Source organism: Halichoeres trimaculatus, unplaced genomic scaffold (assembly GCF_033239565.1).
Source record: "Halichoeres trimaculatus isolate MK-OKI-2021-1 unplaced genomic scaffold, fHalTri1.1 fHalTri1_scaffold_10, whole genome shotgun sequence".
NCBI lineage: Eukaryota > Metazoa > Chordata > Actinopteri > Labriformes > Labridae > Halichoeres > Halichoeres trimaculatus.
Window position 1 is genome coordinate 22,885,236 of NW_027437187.1, and position 15,587 is coordinate 22,900,822.

General features: G+C 43.5%; 1 protein-coding gene across 7 annotated transcripts in view; it reads left to right on the top strand.

Annotated features, from left to right (window-relative positions):
- frmd4a (FERM domain containing 4A) overlaps window positions 1-12,960 on the top strand; it is a 109,764-nt gene extending 96,804 nt beyond the window's left edge. For 5 of the 7 annotated variants that reach the window (XM_074676972.1, XM_074676973.1, XM_074676971.1 and 2 more), the window contains exons 12-24: window positions 1,525-1,601; window positions 2,422-2,563; window positions 2,712-2,853; window positions 3,885-4,018; window positions 4,114-4,236; window positions 5,333-5,564; window positions 5,775-5,831; window positions 5,942-6,179; window positions 6,276-6,434; window positions 6,656-6,985; window positions 7,078-7,655; window positions 8,787-8,889; window positions 9,900-12,959. In XM_074676972.1, the coding sequence (XP_074533073.1) occupies window positions 1,525-1,601; window positions 2,422-2,563; window positions 2,712-2,853; window positions 3,885-4,018; window positions 4,114-4,236; window positions 5,333-5,564; window positions 5,775-5,831; window positions 5,942-6,179; window positions 6,276-6,434; window positions 6,656-6,985; window positions 7,078-7,655; window positions 8,787-8,889; window positions 9,900-10,002 (2,418 nt within the window). In that variant the 3' untranslated portion in view covers window positions 10,003-12,959. Of the gene's footprint in view, window positions 1-1,524; window positions 1,602-2,421; window positions 2,564-2,711; window positions 2,854-3,884; window positions 4,019-4,113; window positions 4,237-5,332; window positions 5,565-5,774; window positions 5,832-5,941; window positions 6,180-6,275; window positions 6,435-6,655; window positions 6,986-7,077; window positions 7,656-8,786; window positions 8,890-9,396; window positions 9,469-9,899 lie in introns of all 7 variants that reach the window. The other 2 variants (XM_074676968.1, XM_074676967.1) reach the window with 2 other exon arrangements.
- The last annotated feature ends 2,627 nt before the right edge of the window (window positions 12,961-15,587 follow it).

The window sequence follows — 15,587 nt, forward strand, 5'->3', positions numbered from 1 at the left end:
CCCTGCCAATGGAGAGGACAGCTTTAATGGTCTCGTGCCTGAACATAGTTTCAAACACTTATGTTATCTCAACAGCTTTGGCCCATGTGTAGTTAACACGCACAGTCACTCTCTATCTGTCCTGCCTGCTATATTCAGCACCATGCTACATTAGCACTTCACACTCCATTAGAAATGCATTGCACAGCAAAGTTTTGATCTGAGTTCAGATTTTCTTCCATGTTCACATACACTTGAAAGTAAATGCATTAGACTGTGTTTACATACATTTTTGATAATATTTCCCCCCCTCTTTCCTTTTCCTTTCTCTCATCTCTCTGTGTATTGTTTTCCCAGGCTGTTAAAATTCCTGGGCTGTGACCTCCAAGCTCCTGCGCTCCCCTTTTCCTCCCTTATCCTGTCATAGCTGGGATTTCTTCATTGTTTCTTTCTCCTGTTTGTCATTTTTATGCAGCTTTGTAACTTTCTTCACTAAAGCTTAACAAGTGAACATCAGAGGGTGGTGTGTGTGTCTGTGCGTGTGTTAGCGCGTCTGTTCCTGCTGATATATGCAGGCACACTTGTGTTCTGAAATAGCTCTCACTATTCCCTTTCTCACTAACGAGAAACAGACTCGGACTCAACTCTGTGTGTGTGTGTGTGTGTGTGTGTGTGTGTGTGTGTGTGTGTGTGTGTGTGTGTGTGTGTGTGTGTGTGTGTGTGTGTGCAGGTCTGACTAAACAAAGCAAGGGAACTTCAATTGCTGGGGCCACAAAAACCTCTTTCCCCCTTCATCACTCCTCCCCTGACCCCATGTCACACACACACACACTCACACACACACACACACACCTACAAACCACAGAGCCTAGAGCAGGAAGCACAGTCCCTGAGGGAGGGAGGAGGGATCAGGAGGAGGGGAGGTGTAAACGCCCCCCTCCCTCCTCAACCTTCCACGCAAAGCTACTGGGGAGGAGGAAACTAAATTCAAAACACTTTTTCTTCTCACACACACACACACACACGCCTACAGATGGTGAACACCCATCACTTCTTTATGTTCCAAATGTCTGGGAGGACTTAAGATACACACGTGCTGTGGAGTATGTCTTGGGGGAAACTTTCTCGCCCAGCTGGCTTTTGCTGTGTTTAAAGAGGGGCTGAAGGTTCATAAAGGGGGCGGTAAAGAGGAAAAAGAAAATCCGAACAGAGGAAAGAGCGCCTCCTCCCTCTCTCACTGTCTTTCTCTGGAGTGAGGTCATCCAGCAGAGGGATCCACAGTGGACAGGAATGCCTGGTCTGGACCTGATCAGAGAACTCCACACTAGGTTCTCTTTACCTCCTCTACCTCCTCCTCTGTTCCCAGCTCCTCCTCCTCTTCATCAGCTTCTTTTTTTTTTCCTTCTCCTATCCAGTCCATTTTCTCTGACAACAAATGGGAACATACAGAGAAAAGAGCCGAGGATTGTGGCCAACGACTGTGTGGATAATGTATAGTGTTTTTGTGTGGGAGCAGAGCTGAAGTGTGTTTCTTCTACACCTCAGGTGTTTCAATGGCGGCAGTTGGAGAACCTCTACTTCCGAGAGAAGAAGTTTTCAGTAGAAGTTCATGACCCCAGGAGGTAAGTTTATGTCACATTTTTAAAGCTGGTTTCAACTAATTTTTCAGCATTGTTTAGATTTATTGACCCGTGAGATTGACTGTTGATACGTTTCTGTTTTAGTGATTAAATGACAGAGAATTTTCTCTGGAAATGCATTTTGAAGTTGTAGATTTTCCCACAGTTATGGACACTTTCCAGCAGCTTGTGGTGAGACTCACACTACAGAGAGCACGTTGCAGGAAAGAAGTGATGGGAATCTAATTCAGTAATGGTTGCAGTGTTTGTTTTGGCGATCAAGCAGTATATTGGGGATGTCTCAGGGGAGCCTGACATGGATTGTAGCTACACCCTCTTTAGCCACATGCATGTTTAAACATATGTGCTCCTTCACACACAGATACATACACTGACAGAGTAAACCTTTAATGCTTGACAGCAGAAGGAAAGATGGTTGTGTGATAGCTGATTTGTAGAGGAAGTGACCTCTCTTCTGTTTATGCAGCATGGCTATATATGTGAAGTGTTATTCTACAGACGTGGGGGAGGTAATGGGAGAAAAGGAAACACACAGGGTTAGACAGAGAGCACTGATGTTTTCTTAAAAGGGAACTGTCATTAGGGTGAGCTGGTCTGTTGCTCAGCTACAGATGTGTGTTTAAATAAGAATGAGTAAACAATGGGGAGCAACGTGTGTGGCTCTGTAACAAAGAGTTACTTGGTCTAAAACGCTTTCCAGAGCAGGAACAGTAATTGTATTAATTGTAGTTATGCTGAGGCGTATATGAAGCTATCTTCTATATTCAGTGTAAATAAGGAGACCTTATGTCCACTCCTACAGTAGGGCATCGGTGACCAGAAGGACATTTGGTCACAGCGGCATTGCTGTGCATACGTGGTACGCCTGTCCTGCACTCATCAAGTCCATCTGGGCCATGGCCATCAGCCAGCATCAGTTCTACCTGGACCGTAAGCAGAGCAAGGTCAGTCAGCCCACCACACTCGCACTCACGCCGCAGATAGATATAAATAATGATATCAGCATCATTCAGAAATCACAGTCAGAAGTGTGTTTCAGCCAATCTTCCAAATAATGTGCTTTTAAAAATCTCCTCCCTGATGTCTGTGCAGTCCAAGATCCATGCAGCACGAAGTTTGAGCGAGATCGCCATAGACCTGACGGAAACAGGAACTCTGAAGACCTCAAAACTGGCCAACATGGGCAGTAAAGGCAAGATCATAAGTGGCAGCAGTGGCAGTCTACTCTCCTCAGGTCAGTACATGGACTGAGAGACCCTGACAAGAGAAGGAGAAGATTGATGTATGTGTGTGTGTGTTTGCATGTGTGGTGGTGAGGGGGAAGTCTTGTTGACAACTAGAGATACAGAAACAGCTGCTTCTGGAAAGAGGCCATAGATTCAGTGTTGAATGATCTCACACATGTATGTTACACGCACTCTACACAGTGTGTTTCTGTAGATGTAAAACAACACTTCCCCCTTCTATGTCACACAGATTCATCCTAAAGCAGCTTGTGTGCTCTCCAAATTTAGTAATTGAAGGAATGGAAAGGGCAGCAGGACAGTGTGAAACCTCATCACAGCCAAACAGTGCTTATCTGTGTTTAACAAATAAGTGAAACAAAAATATTTTTGCTCTGTACTAATTTAGGAGATAACAGTGCTCATGTGAGAAAAGAGGCGAGTATGTAAGAAAAGCAAGCTACAGGACTCAGGTTGAATGGAAACTCATTAGCTGTTACTGATTTATTTCTTCAAAACCAGCATCAGTGAAGGGTGATGCTGGATGGTAGAGCAGCTGAAAGTCAAGCTGCAGTATTTATGCAGGACAGCACTACTGACAATAGCATAGCACAGGCAGAGACAGAGGAAATTGTGCACCTTAAATAGACCACCAAATTGGGAGCATGGGATTGTCATGTGAGTGTGAGACCGACACATGTTGGAGAGAGTATGTGCTTGTTTTCAACTAAGCATGTTGTAAACAAGCCTGGCACCTTCTCAGAGCCCCGTGAGACTCTGCGTCACTGACTTTGTCCTAATCTGCCTCTTCCTCCAAACACTCACGCTCTGCATAAACACACTGCTAAAACTCATTTTCCTTATCAAACGTTCCTTTCGCTTCCCTGTAAACATCCTGCAAGGCCAGTAGGTGCACGGTGTGTGCCTTTTCTCCACTTTGTGCCCTGACTGTAAACACACAAACTTCGGCAGGTGCACACACAAAGATACACCTCTTGTCCTGACTCCTGTCCTGATGCTATGTGCTGTATGTTCCATGCAGGCTCCCAAGAATCAGACAGCTCCCAGACAGCTAAGAAGGACATGCTGGCAGCACTGAGGGCCAGGCAGGAAGCACTGGAGGAAACGCTGAGACAGAGACTAGAGGAACTCAAAAGCATCTGTATCCGAGAGGCGGTATGAGACAACACCAATTTTCTTCTAATTTTTTTTAAAATCAGATTGCTTTTTCTTACAATTCCATAATCTTTCATTGTTTACATGTTTTGTAGGAGCTGACAGGAAAACTTCCAAAGGAATATCCCTTGGATCCAGGTGAAGAGGCACCTACAGTAAGAAGGAAGATTGGTACTGCTTTCAAACTGGACGAGCAGAAAATTCTTCCAAAAGGAGAGGTGAGGTCCCTGTTTTTTTATTTAGGAGCACTTTCTGATCTCTCTGCAGACCAAACAACCCAAAACAATTCCCAACAACAGCAATGCATGCACCAGGAAGTGTGCTGCAGGACCTGAAATGTCAATTTCACTGCAAATGAGAGTGTTTATTTTATGTATGGGCAAAAGAAAGCTCTGAAACCTGTTATGTAACATCCCGGATAGAAAGGTTAACTGAGCCCTGTTTGTGTGATAAGTAGGGAAAAGGAAAATGAGAACATTGGAAAGCCGTCGTCTTGCATCTTGTAACAGTTAGTGTGCAGCACTGCTTTGCTGTCTTTTGTGCCCAGGCTAGACTTTCAAAAGCAGCAGAGCCTCTAAAAATAGTCTGGCAGCATTCTTGCAGCAGGAAGTGGTGATAGTAGGATTGTGTGTTGTATATGTGCAGGCATGTGTGTGAGGTGAGTGGGTGTTGCTGAGGTTGTATGCTTTGCGAAGAATTCAAGGACACTGTATTATAAAAATTGCTTAGCTAGCAAAATGATGTTTTTAAATTTACGCTTAACACCTTTGCACACACAAAAACAGAGACTGCTCTCAAAGCAGAGTGGAGTGGTAGAGTAAGAATTCCTCAGAACTGAGGTAGAGCACTGAGATGAAAAACTGGAGGTGCTTTTCATCCACCTACACGTAGATTTTAGCTTTGTCGTATGATTTCCTGTGGATTTCCAACATGATTGAGAGTGTTCTGCACAGTTCACCTTCGGCCTCCACAAACCTCTGAAGAAGTGATAGGAGTAGAGGATGCACTGATAGAACGGTGTTATTATTAGGGGACAGGGAGTCCAACAGAGAATACATCCTGTGATGAGAAAATGCAGAGCTGCAGCACAGATAAATTACTTCCCCAGTGTGTTTTCTCTGGCAAGGATCATTGTATGAGTGTGTGTGAGAGTGTGTGCATGGGAGAGTTGCAGTCTGAATACGTGTCTGCAAACCAAGCCTTGTTGGTTTTGGATTGGGCATTGATTTCTGTTGCTAAAACTGTGAGTGTAATTTGATGTCTTTGTTCCTGTGCTACTCAGAGTTTATTCCAATGTGTGTGTGTTTCTTCCAGGAAGAAGAACTGGAGCGTTTGGAGCGGGAGTTTGCCATCCAGTCCCAGATTACAGAGGCAGCCAGGCGTCTCGCCAGCGATCCACATGTGAGCAGCAAGAAGCTGAAGAAGCAGAGGAAGACCTCCTATCTGAACGCACTGAAGAAGCTCCAGGAAATTGAGAACTCTATCAATGAGTACCGGGTCCGCTCTGGCAAGAAGCCTACGCAGAGGGCGTCTCTTATCATAGAAGGTACCAGTACACTCCTGTTTAGTGCAGGAAAATCAGCTCTTTTTTTGTTATAGTTGCCTCAATATACAACTGCAATATTTTAAAGTTTTAAATAGTAACATTGATTACCATCAACATATTTTTTATTTTGTTTTGTCTTTTGATAAATCAAGACTTGAAGTGTCTAGATTTCAAAGTTGTTTACCTTCAAATCTGTTTTCTGTCCTAAAGAGGCTAATATTGGTTCTGAAGACAGTTCACTATCCGACGCACTGGTACTGGATGATGGTGAGTCCCTAATTATGATGGCAATAACTCCACATCATCACAACAAAAGTTTTTCAGATTACATTCAGTATAAACTTATTCAACTCCATCAATTTATCACTCTGTTTCAGATGATTCTCAAGTCACAGGTACCCCCACTTTTTCTCCGGTAGCATCGCCTCACAAGGGTCTTCCTCCACGACCGCCATCTCACAGTCGGCCTCCTCCACCGCAGTCCCTGGATGGCCTGCGACACCTGCACTACACACGCTCAGACTACGATAAATCTCCCATCAAGCCCAAAATGTGGAGTGAATCCTCACTGGATGAGCCTTATGAAAAAGTTAAGAAACGCTCCTCTCACTCCAGGTATGACGGGGTCTCTTTTATGTAGAGCGGCTCAATTGATTCATTTGCAGATGTCTCCAGAGGTGAAAAAGAAAACTTTATTGTCTATTTTTCCAGTCACAGGCGGTTTCCAAGCTCTGGCAGTGCAGAAGCAGGGGGTAGCAACTCACTGCAGAGCAGCCCCATCAGGAGCCTCCCTCACTGGAACTCTCAGTCCAGCATGCCGTCAACCCCCGACCTGAAGACCAGGACCCCACACTACATACATTCCACTAGGTCAGTTTTATTCCTTCAAATTTGTACTAGTTGGTGGTTATTAGAAATTGAACTACTAAAACCTTCCTGTTGCACTGTTTTGTTTCTGATTCAAATTAAATTTAAGACAAAAAAAAAAACAAAAAAAAAATGATGTCCTGCTTCATTACTAACTTCTGAATTCCGTTGATCTGTCACCTCAGCCCACACATCAAGCTTCTCTTTTGACCCTCTCCTCACAGGTCAGTGGACATCAGCCCCACTCGTCTGCACAGCCTCGCTCAGCACTTTAGGAACCGCAGCTCTAGCCTTGAGTCCCAGGGCAAACTGTTGGTGTCTGACCCTGATGCACACCCGCACACTTTGGGCAATCTGGGCAGCCCTGACTTCTTCTTGGGCCCAGGACGTGGCTCCAATGGGTCCGACCCACTGGATGACTGCTCATCCTGCACCAGCCAAAGCAGCTCAGAGCATTACTACCCTGGTGGACCTCCAGGAAGCAACCCGAACTATTCCACTCTGGGGGAGGACTCGCCTTCAAAAGCCAGACAGAGGCAGAGGCAAAGGCACAGGTAAGGCAAACAGCTTCCTTCCTGAACTTTTCTCTTCCTTCAGATTGTAAAAAAATGGATTGAGATTAATTGTTCGCTGTTTCTCTCACCAGGTCAGCAGGTCACCTGGGCTCCTCTAACTCGGGCTCCATGCCAAACCTGGCAGCAAAGAATGGCTCTGGTGGAGGCTCGGGTGGAGGTGGGGTAGGAGGAGGACACCATGGAGTCTACCTCCACAGCCAGAGCCAGCCCTCTTCTCAATACCGCATCAAGGAGTACCCACTCTACGTAGAGGGCAGCCCTAACCCTGTGGTGGTGCGCAGCCTCGAGAGCGATCAGGAGGGCCACTACAGTGTGAAGGCTCAGTTCAAGACCTCAAGCTCCTACACGGCCGGGGGACTGTACAAAGAAGCCTGGGGGGGAGAGGAGGGTGGAGAGGGGAGCGGCCGACTTACGCCATCACGCTCTCAGATCGTACGGACTCCGTCATTGGGGCGAGAGGGTGGTGGAGGAGGGGGGAGGGCAGCGGTGTCTGAAGAGCTGCGGTGCTGGTACCAGAGGTCCTCAGGGAGCCTGAAGGAGAGGAGTCACTCACACTCGGGGTCTACTTCCTCTGAAACAGGGTCACAGCAAGGCACCCTGGGACACGGGAGAGGGAGTAGAGTGGGGACTCTTGCTAAGGGCTCACCAGGTGGGTTATCCTTTATTTACCTGTGTAAGATAGGTAAAGATCATGGATCATACTTCATAAAAATCAAGTTAATTGAGAGATTTTGATGATTTGGTTTAGAGATTTCTGATCCGCTCTTCTTTTGTTTACATCTGATAATAATTCAGAAGAGGAAGAAATTGTCTTTTTTTCCCAGTAAATCTGAACATGAGACTCCTTTGATTAATAATGTCAGCTTTGTGACATAAATATTAAATGATAAAAAAACACACCCCATGTTTTCAGTCGCTGTGTTTACATGCAGCTTCAGAAATCGGACTAAGGGATTAGTCGGCACAAGATCAAACTATTAAGATGCATGTAAACTGCTTAGTCAGACCAAGAACAGACCGAGCATAGCTCGATCGACACACTTTTATAATGCAATTGCTATCTGACTACAGTTGGATTTGGCAGGGCTCAGAAGGTTATGGTATGCTTCAGCATGCAGTGCAAGCAAGTTTCACCTGGAAGAGGAAGTAAGTTACTATGATAAATATGGTTGCAGGGCTCCAAAACATCAAACAAACATGGCAACAGAGAGCAACAAGTCTCATTTCTGGAGTGTGGAGGAACACGTCTCAAGAAAGATTTTAGTTTTTGCAGTGAAAGCTAAGTGAGGCACTCTCAGGCAGAAGTCTGATTCTGTTTTGCAAACAAGACTAGATCACTGTTGTGACTGTATGATCAAGGTATAACTTTAGTCAAAGGTAGAGACACATATAAGTGTCTCTGCCTTCAGATTCTTAGACTGATGAGCTGTTGAATGTTTCATTAGGGAAGTGTATCAACTTAAGATTTTCTAAGAATTAAAAAATGAATGGAAAGGTAGCACAATAGTACTGTTATCTATTGAATTATGTGAATGGAGACTCTGTGAGAGCCATTAGTGCATAATTGAAAAGTTGGTCTTGTACTTTTTAGGTCACTCAGATTTTCACAAAGACCCCATCCCCTTCGCCTTTTGCATGAGGCATACCTTCCTCCCTCACCTCTCTGTAGGCTTTATTTTGGGGGTTTCTTCTAAGCCTGTCCAACCATGTGTCTGTGTATTTGTTTTCACCTTCCACTCTTTCATTCATCCTGACTTACTGTATTTTCTTCTTCCCATAGCTGCTTCCCCTCACAGCCAGAGGAGTATGACGCCCTCCAGCGAACATGCAGCCACGCCCACACCTCCCTGCAGCCCACAGCACATCCTCAACTGGCAGAGCGGGTAAGAGACATACATGACCTGGGTTATACTAAAGGCAGCTCGAGTGACAGATGTCTTGCTTGTTATCCCTGTGTGATTTAACAATGGTGTTCTCTGATCTACTTTTAGGCTCACACACATACAATCACAGTCATTAAACTAAATTCAGTACAAACATCATTTGGTTGTCTCAGCTTCTCTCTCAGTATTCATCCCCACACGCTTTGTCAGCTCTCCCTGTTTTTACTATTTTACTAATCCTAAGGATCCTTTTTGTGATTGGTGTTTTCAATCCTCAAAATCATAAATAAAGTCACATCCCTTGACTCTTATTCTATTCATACTGTGTATTGTTTCACTGCTGCATCTTCTTCCTTTGCGTCTGCTACTTCTCACCACCTTCAATAACCTTTTTCATCACAGAGGATTTCTCTTGTCACCTAATATTTGTGGGTTTGTTTCTCACTTCTCTTTCCTTTCTGCACTAACCCTCTCTTCCTTGTGTGTGTGTGCTCTCTCCTGGTTTAGAGGCACAGCAGACAGCTCTCCTTCTGTGGACGTCTGTCAGTCTCCCCCTCAGCCCAGCTCTGATGCCTAGAGGTACAGTCTGTGCTCTCGGGCCTCTCAGGGGCCTTACCCTACATAGGAAAACACAGTAGAGGCATAACAGAGATGAAGTAGCCTCAAAGTAGAAAAAAATTGTTGATTTTAGCCACAGTTGTACTTTTATGGAAAGACATCTGTCACACACCATAAACTGTAGGGGGCTGACGATCAGGAATCTGCTCAGTTGTTGTTGTCGGTGGTGGTATCTGTATCATTTCTGATCTCTGCATGTGCTCTGCTCTGACACTGGCTCTGTGGCTAATACATCACAGGATTTACTAATAGAAAAACCTCATCTAGTGCTCGATGTGCTGGAACAGTGGCTCAGGACCACATCGATGTTTGATGATTGTTAGAATTTGTTTTACAGTTTTGAAACGAAACCTAACCCTGAGTCTTATCCTGCTCTCCCTCTCCCTCTGCAGGTCTTTCAGTGACAGCTGTTTTCTCAGTAGCCCTCTGTTATCAGAGCTGGCGGATGTGCAGTGGTACGGACATGACAAGGCCAAACCTGGAACCCTGGTCTGAGACCTTTGCACAGGGCCCAGAAGAGTCCCTTTGCCCTCCCCTACTGTGTCTCCACTGTCCCTCACCACTACTCATCGACAACTGACAACCTCATCCTTAACACCCTTCAGAAAAGCCCCACCCTGACCTAACTCGGGGACTGGACATGAGCCTCCCTCCTCCCTAAGCCCTGCCCTCCATCCGTTCGACAGCTTCTTAACTGAGCCCCTCTCTATCACAGCTCAGCTGGACAGGGACACACTCGCTGGGCCCTGATAAGGGCTGGATTTTACAGGATGGACTGAGAAGTGCCATCTCAGCTGTTAAACTGATGCCCCTGCAGCACCACAGAGACCATTCTTTACTCATTTTCAGCACACAAGCCAACAGGAAGAGAGAGCACAGAGAAATATCCAACACACTACTCAATCCAACTAACGTCAGCTACATAGTGATCTGTTTTATATCTCAGCTTTGCCCTCACCTAATCTCTTTAACACCAGTGCACTGCCACCCAATCAGAAGAGACCTGCTGGATTTGAGCCACCAGCTGAAAAAACATCTCTTGAGGCTTAAGAAGAATTTTGCTGGATCCATGATTCTCGTAATGTTTGTCCTTTTTGTTCATTCATACCTGCATATTTATAAGACAAAGGTGGAAAATCTGGAACATCAAGATTACAAATCCTCTCAGTTCAACCCCCAACCAAAGACAACTTCTGGATTAACAGGTCAACACCAGGGTCCCTGGGCTGGTGTGCTCCAAAGTGATGGTTCATGGGACTCTTTCTGGGGTACTGACAAGGACTACAGCAATAACAAACATTGAATAAGTACACAAACTGGTTTGGATCTGCAGAGTTAGTTGAAGCAGGCACTTTGCCGTATTCTCGGTTTGGAGAAAAGGGTTCTTAGAGCATCATGAGGAACATTTGGGGTTGTTATCGGGTTTGGAATTGATCTATGCTTGTGTCACTGACTGACATCATAAATGTTTATTTAAAGGTTTCAACAAGATTTCTCTGTCCTCAACTGTTTGTTCGACCACATCATGATCAGGGGCCACAGGTCATTTGGCCACAAATGATGATTCCAGAGATCATCTTTCTCATCACTCATGGCTCTCCCACCTTGACGTGGAGTGTCTCTCCACACCTCTTGTAGCACTGTGGTTTCTCATATTCTGGTTCATCTCTTCAGATACTCTAAACTTAACGCTGGCTCGGACACGTGTGACGGTCAAAACATGTCACTTTCTGGGCATGGGTGAGTGCACGTTTCCCAGTGCCAAACATGTTGCTGGTGCTTTATATCTGTACTGTAATTCATTACTGCAACAGAGCATTGCTTTGAATCCAAACAGTAAGCCTTTTGAGTCTATGGATGAAGCAGCAGCCAGGTGAAGTAACTACTGAAGTGAGTGCTCCATGATTTGGCATCAGCTGTGTTAGAAAGTACTGAAACTGACTTTAAGAAGCACAACATGAACTTTGTCTATGGGGCTGGACCTACAGTACAGATAGTGTGCACATTTTTAAACCTCAGTGTAGAAGTTCATGAGGCCAAGCTTAAAAACTTCAGATCAGACAAAGACTAACACTAAGAAACACCCCTGTACCGTCAAAGGCACAAGACAGGTCATTGATTTAACTAATATTTCTGAATGGTATTTTTATTTTCTCACTAACCCCAGTCAAATATTGAAAGTTTTAAAACAGGGTTATAAAAAGCACATCTGGTTTCATATAGCAGACGTAGAACGAGAACTTTCCCTCATTGCCTCTTAACCAGGAATTGTGTTGAGAACTGCAAAAAATCCACAACACCAGGTTTTGATTTAGCTACGGTTATAAAATCTCAGACGAACGTGGGCCTGTTTTTATATTATCTCCTCACATCATCATGTTGGATTAATGGTGTAACAATATGTATGGTGTTGGCACATCTTACCACTTTCCCCTTAAATCACTTATATCAGTTGTTGTAATCTGACACTTTCTGGTTTATCTCAGTAAAACTGGTTCAGCCCCCACTTCCTGTAAGAGTTTGATCAGTGTTCACCCAGGACTGGAACCTGCACCCCCTGCTCAATGTGGAAAAGAAAAGAAAGAAAAACTACAAAACTGTATTCAAGTAACCCCTCACAGTGCAAGTTTGTCCCTTTCTATGCTGTGCTGAAGCCTCTGCCCATTTAAAGACACAACCCCACGCATGCCCAGCAAATCCACTGACAAATAGAGACCCCAGAGATATTCTGCATCCCATTTTTTATGAGCATGTTCTGCTCAATGGTGACCCCCTCTTTGACCCAGAAAGTCTGTTTTAACTTTGTGGTAATCTCTGACCTCTGAGCCCAATGTGAAGAAGTGTGTTGTCCCTTCCCTCTGTAGCTCCAAACACACCAGATTTCCTGTGCTCCATGGACATGTACCAGGTTTTTGTAACACACCCGAGAGAACTGAACTCTTTTATCAGTCTTTATCTGTATGTATGGAGGGGCACTGTAAGGTTTTGTGGGGTTTTTAACATTCACATTCATTGTTTTGACAATGTGTCATTTTATATGAACAAGTATTGATTTTTTTTTGTTTTCTCCTGGCATAATAACAACCCTTTCAGGTGCTACAAAAGACCAGTTACTGCTTGTCACATAGGATCTTTAGACACCTTCTCATTATCTCAATAGATTCAATACCAGATGTGCAAAATGAAGCGTATTTTAACAGACAGTTTAATAGTAGAACACTTCCCCGACCAGACAATAGAGCATGTAACTTGATTTTATCAGTTCTGTTCAACTGTAACTATACATTAAAGGTGTTGTAGAAAAAATGTGTAATTGATAAAAAATAACTGAATTCCACAGTTAATTTATTCTTTTTTCTATTAAAAATTTGTATAGTAACTTTACATTTTTCAAAAATGTGTTGTTGGAAATTGACGATGAATTTTCAAGATGAGAAGCCGTGGTGGTTCTTCAGAATAAGAAAAATAAATTATTGATGAATGTTCTCAAAAATATGTCTTTGTCCTTTTTTTTCTACTATTCCCACAGGTTGTTTTTTTGTTCGCTTCCTCCCATGTGGCCCAGAACAATGCTCCAGTACCATTCCAGTGAAAGGTCAGAGTATCAGTCAGAGCAGTCAGACTCATTAAGGGGGAACCCTGTATGTTCTTCCTCTTGTGAAGACACACTCATCCTCTCGTCATCACATCCAGGCCTCGCTCACTTCTCTCCTCACAGAGAAGGAGACGGACAGGATGTCCTGTTGATTCCAGCGGAAAATACCCTCCAAAGATAAAAGTGATGACTCACCAGCCAGCAGCGGAGCATAGGAATGAACAGCTGCACGTGTGCATTAATGCAGTTTTACACGCTGCAATGTTAAATTCCTTGACTAATTCAGATAATCTGAACAAGCTTTCTTTGTGTTCATGCAGGGAAAGCATCATCTGATCAAATGGATTAGACTCATTCACAGAACATGAGTTACATAAATTGCACTTTAGTTTGAAACTTCACCAAATAAAAGCCGTTTCCAAAAAGAGAAGTACATTTCTCTAAGACACCCAGCCTTCTCACCCTGCTCTCTCTTCCTCTCCTCCTGTGTCTGAGTCCCTCATTACTCTTTGTCCTCAGTGAGTTCCCATAGCAGCTCTCTGAACCAGGCAACAGCTGGAAGCTGTTAGCCAGACATGCCGTGTGAAACCTTTTACTCAAACAAGGCTGTGTGTGTGTGTGTGTGTGTGTGTGTGTGTGTGTGTGTGTGTGTGTGTGTGTGTGTGTGTGTGTGTGTGTGTGTGTGTGTGTGTGTGTGTGTGTGTGTGTGTGTGTGTGTGTGTGCTTTATGTTCTTAATGGAATCCTCAATCATTTAATCATCCACAAATACCACAACTGCTGCTGTGACTCTCACGCCTCCACTCTTTAGATATGCATCTATACATCTACACATCTTTGCGAGGATTTTAAACTATAGGAGTCAGGACATATTAAGACTTTTAAAGTAATTAAAGCTACACTACAGGCTCAATGAATAAATGACTCAATATAGGACAAGTAGCAAGGAATTCTCAGAGCACATCTATTGATATTCTTACAGGAAAGAGGACTGCACACAAAGCACAAATCTTAAATAATGTTTTTATCAACTTGTGTTCCATGGCATGTGTCAGACATATTATTCTACATGTATCACCTGATGTCAACAAGATTTTGGGGGGTTTTCTGTTGAAAAGTTATGTAAGCAGGCCTATAGATTAAATTCAACATTATAATTCTTTCAATGATTATCAATATATAACCCTTTGGTGAATTATGTCCATTTCTTCTCGCCATCCAAAAGTCAGTTGTAGCAACATCTGCACCTTTTTTGAGTATTTATCATGAAAATTAACAATATCTCTGAATAATAACGTTAATGTATTTTTTCCTTGTCCATCAGTCTATCAGTGAAGAAGGTGACCAAAGGTGAACTTAAGCAGCATGATGATAGTTTCCCTGTGATGTTTTAATGCTGCTTCCTTTCTCACTAGACAGTATCATCCTCTGCCTACTCTTAACAGGGGGCCTGATGAGATGTACAGTATCAAACTATATGTATCAAACTGGGAGACAGTTCAAATCAGATACACTACTGCCCTCTGCTGTTGACAATACAGAATTAACAATAAGTTAAAAAAGAACCAATTATAAAAGTCAGATGAGTGGCAAAACTGGCCCAACGTAAAAGCATTTAGGTGACTATCATTACTTATTTATTTTTATGCATTTATTACTAAAAATTGGCAAGATGTTGCCATGATGTACACCAGCTAAATAAACGTCTCATAAATGTGTGTTTGTTTGGGGCAAGCTGACATTGAGTGAATTCCAAAGAAGTTCTTATGAGCCATTTGTGAGGAAACAAATGTATGACACCAAAAAAAAAATGACCACTTAATAGAAACTAATAAACAACAGTAACTTAAGTGCTTTCAGGGGTGAGCCTCTTCAGGTCTTTGAGATTTACAGATTGATATCCTCTTGTTCCAGCAGAGGCCCGTCAGTTTCATCTTGATTCTGCACAGAGAAGAAGAAAATAAATTAAAATGCTGTTAAATCAGAGTAACTCCAGTCTGAATTGAATAATAAAGCAATGTTAGACTTGGTTTGGATTAGTGTTGATGTAGTTTATATCAGCACAGCTGTGATCAGTACTAAGCTGGTATTCAGTACAGGACACTATCTTAGATTAGACATAGATCATTCCACAAACAGGGTCTTTTAACTAATCATTCAGCATCATTTGATCATTGACTTAACACAAGTTTCACAACTTTTTCTGCTCAATTTCCCCAATGACAAATGTGGGACAAATGGTTTTTGAGCATGCCTTTATCAATGTGTGGTTTTCCCTCTGCCCATCATCAGGGGCGTTCCTTGATTCCTTCTGTTATAATTACCTGTGGAAGGCGGCTGTAGGCTTTAATATATGTTGGACTATAACGATGAAGGCCTTTCCAGGACAGGAAAAGTATGTAGACTGAAGCAAGAAAACACAGAACAGAAAACGCAATGGAGCTCCCCTTGGCTACACTTGAGCCAGCGCGCTGGAAGAATTCAGA